At 50.3% G+C, this 3,098-nt stretch overlaps 1 protein-coding gene across 1 annotated transcript in view; it reads left to right on the forward strand.

Annotated features, from left to right (window-relative positions):
- The window catches only part of LOC106811433 (lutropin-choriogonadotropic hormone receptor-like), a 45,001-nt gene extending 41,992 nt beyond the window's left edge, over positions 1-3,009 (forward strand). Inside the window, exons 9-10 of the mRNA XM_014815046.1 lie at positions 228-438; positions 1,009-3,009. Coding sequence (XP_014670532.1) covers positions 228-438; positions 1,009-2,480 — 1,683 coding nt within the window. The 3' untranslated portion in view covers positions 2,481-3,009. The remainder of the gene's footprint in view (positions 1-227; positions 439-1,008) is intronic.
- Positions 3,010-3,098: the final 89 nt, after the last annotated feature.

The following is a 3,098-nucleotide window of genomic DNA, read 5'->3' on the forward strand; positions in this document are numbered from 1 at the left end:
TTAAAATACAATGTGGTGGTCATTAGCCAGTTTTATAAGGAAAAGCCCGGCATGCGCGGTTCTCCATGCTTGTATTTCTCAATGATGGCAATTTAGGCAATAATGTCACTACGAAATATAAACCTAATAAGAAGCTAATTAGAGCGCTCTATATACGTTAATGTAGCTAATGCAGTAAGCCTCATTACGCCATGGAATTTCCGAACGTTGTTAAATAATTCGTTTAGGCAAATCCGCAAGAATACAAGCGGCAATTGGAAAAGCTGATCGAGCAACAGGAGCGTCTGTGTTTCTCGACAACGTCTACGACCACTGCGCCATCTGTCGTTACAACAGGCGATTACAATCGCGCGAAACGATCCTTCGATGGAATTGGCGGTCCAAGAGGCTTTGGAAATTTCCATAGCAACGGTACAACTTCACGACCGTGTCGAGAGAGTAAGTAATTCACTAATAGAATGAATCAGTACATTCCTCCTCATCGGCAATCGACAACTGAGTTAATGTGGCTTAATTATTATTATAAAAAAATCATTTTTTGCTTGCCTATAATGACCTTACATTCCCAAGATAATTTTCATGAATATCATAATCATCACGATTCATTACGAAACAGGACTGCTGCTGTAGGACCACAGCCCCCGGGCATGGGAGGGGTGGGTAGGGAGCAGCTTCTAGTGAAAAACAATCAATATGCAATAGCAATAGTTCTTATACGTCCAACCAGTCTTAGATGCCGTGTGAGAACGTCAAACATAATATAGGCGCTATGCTGTTAATAATAATAATAATAATAATAATAATAATAATAATAATAATATCAATAATAAAAATAATAATTTAATATGACGGTTATATGCTCTATGCGTCCATAAGTTAATTTAAACAAATATTAGTCGGGTTAAACATCGCAAGTGGTATTCATCGTACCAGGAGTAAGATAATATAGGAGCTATATTATCTTACTCCTGATCGTACGATAAGAAAGCTCTCCTATATTTCAAACAGGCGGTCAAGATGGGTTGTGGAGCGGCAGCACCGTCGCGTCTAGGTCCATCGATGTCGTCTGTCAGAACATCAGCGAGCGACCGCGTGTCAACCGCATCGCTAAGTGCATCCCAGAGGCAGACGCCTTCAACCCGTGCGAGGACGTGATGGGTCCCGACTTGCTGCGCGTCACAGTCTGGGTGGTGAGCATCACCGCGTTGCTAGGCAACCTCACCGTCATCGTCGTGCTGCTGAGCAGCCGCTTCAAGATATCCGTGTCGAAGTTTCTCATGTGTAACCTCGCGTTCGCCGACTTCTGCATGGGCCTCTACCTGCTGATGCTGGCCGCCGTCGACTCGCACACGCTCGGCGAGTACTTCAACCACGCCATCTTGTGGCAGCTGGAGGGCGGCTGCCAGGTGGCCGGCTTTCTCACCGTCTTCGCAAGCCAGCTGTCGATTTTCACGCTGACGATCATCACGCTCGAGCGCTGGTGCGCCATCACGTACGCGCTGCACCTCAACAAGCGGCTGAAGATCGGCCTCGCGCGCAAGGTGATGGTTGTCGGCTGGGGCTTCTCCGTCGTCATGGCAGCGCTGCCGCTGGCCGGCGTCAGCGACTACAGCCGCACGAGCATCTGCCTGCCAATGAAGGTGTCGTCGTACGTCGACCTCGGCTACGTGCTCGCGCTGCTCGTCATCACGATGATCGCCTTCGCCGTCATCTGCTACTGCTACCTGAAGATGTACTGCTCGATACGCGGTCACGACGGCAACGCCAACAGCGGAGACGCGACAGTCGCCAAGCGCATGGCGCTGCTTGTGTTCACTGACTTCGCCTGCTGGGCGCCGATCGCCTTCTTCGGTCTGACGGCGGCAGGCAGTCTGCCTCTGATCGGCATCTCCGAGTCGAAGATTCTGCTCGTGTTCTTCTACCCGTTAAACTCGTGCTGCAATCCGTTCCTATACGCGATCATGACGCGTCAGTTCCACCGCGACTTCTTCATTCTGCTGAGCCGCTACGGGCTGTGCCAGCGGCGCGCGCTCAAGTATAAGAGCGACGCGTACTCGCAGAACGTGCCGTCGCGCTCCAACAACAGCCAGACGAACATCAACCGTCACGCCTCTAACGGCTCCATCCTCACCGAGCTGATCGCGTTGCGCAGCAGCAAGCGCTCCGGCTCGCTCAAGGGCGAGCCGACGGCGGTGCCTCTCGTAGCCAAAATGTCGTCGGCGTCGACGACCAAACTGAGCATCGTGCAGGAGCTGGGCAGCGAGAGCAGCGGCAGCTTTCGCCGGTTGCGGCCGCCAGAGGGCGCCGAAGCCGAGCAGCGCCTTGAGCTGATATCGAGCGCGGAGGTGACGAAGTCGGACGGAGAACTTGAGTCGAACGAACTGTTGCCCGCGTGCGCCGACACGAGAGAGATTGCGGCGCAGCAAGCCGGTGTCAACACGCCGAGCGCCAGTCATCGTATCCTGCACGAGAAAGTGTGAGAGCGCGCGCGCACCATCTAATCGAAGTTTTAACTTGCGTTCGGGCTTCACGAGACGTGGCGTCAGTTCATTGCAAATCAATGATGGTTCTACGTGTTGGGCTATCGTATAGTGTCGGATATATAAGAATCGATGATGGCTCTACGTGTTGGGCTATCGTATAGTGTCGGATATATAAGAATCGATGATGGCTCTACGTGTTGGGCAATCGTATCGTGTCGGATATATATATATATATAAGAATCAATGTGCGAAATAGCCGTTGACAATCACTCGATGAACAGCGCATTGTACAATAATTGATGATACACTATATTCATAGGTTTATGGTAATGCTATAATTAGATGATACCTGTGCGACTATTCGCGTTTATCGAAGCCACCAGATGTTTTAATGGTACTTGTGTTTAAAGAACAATCCAGCCCGCATTTGATAAAGGGGTTTATAATGGTTTGAACAGATACATACACATACACTACACACGCGCGCGCACTCAGGCAGACACACACACTCTCTCTCTTTAACACACACACATACACACACACACACACACACACACACACACACACACACACACACACACACAACACACACACACACACACACACACACACGAC

The sequence above is a fragment of the Priapulus caudatus genome, unplaced genomic scaffold (genome assembly GCF_000485595.1).
Source record: "Priapulus caudatus unplaced genomic scaffold, Priapulus_caudatus-5.0.1 Scaffold538, whole genome shotgun sequence".
In the NCBI taxonomy this organism is placed as follows: Eukaryota; Metazoa; Priapulida; class Priapulimorpha; order Priapulimorphida; family Priapulidae; genus Priapulus; species Priapulus caudatus.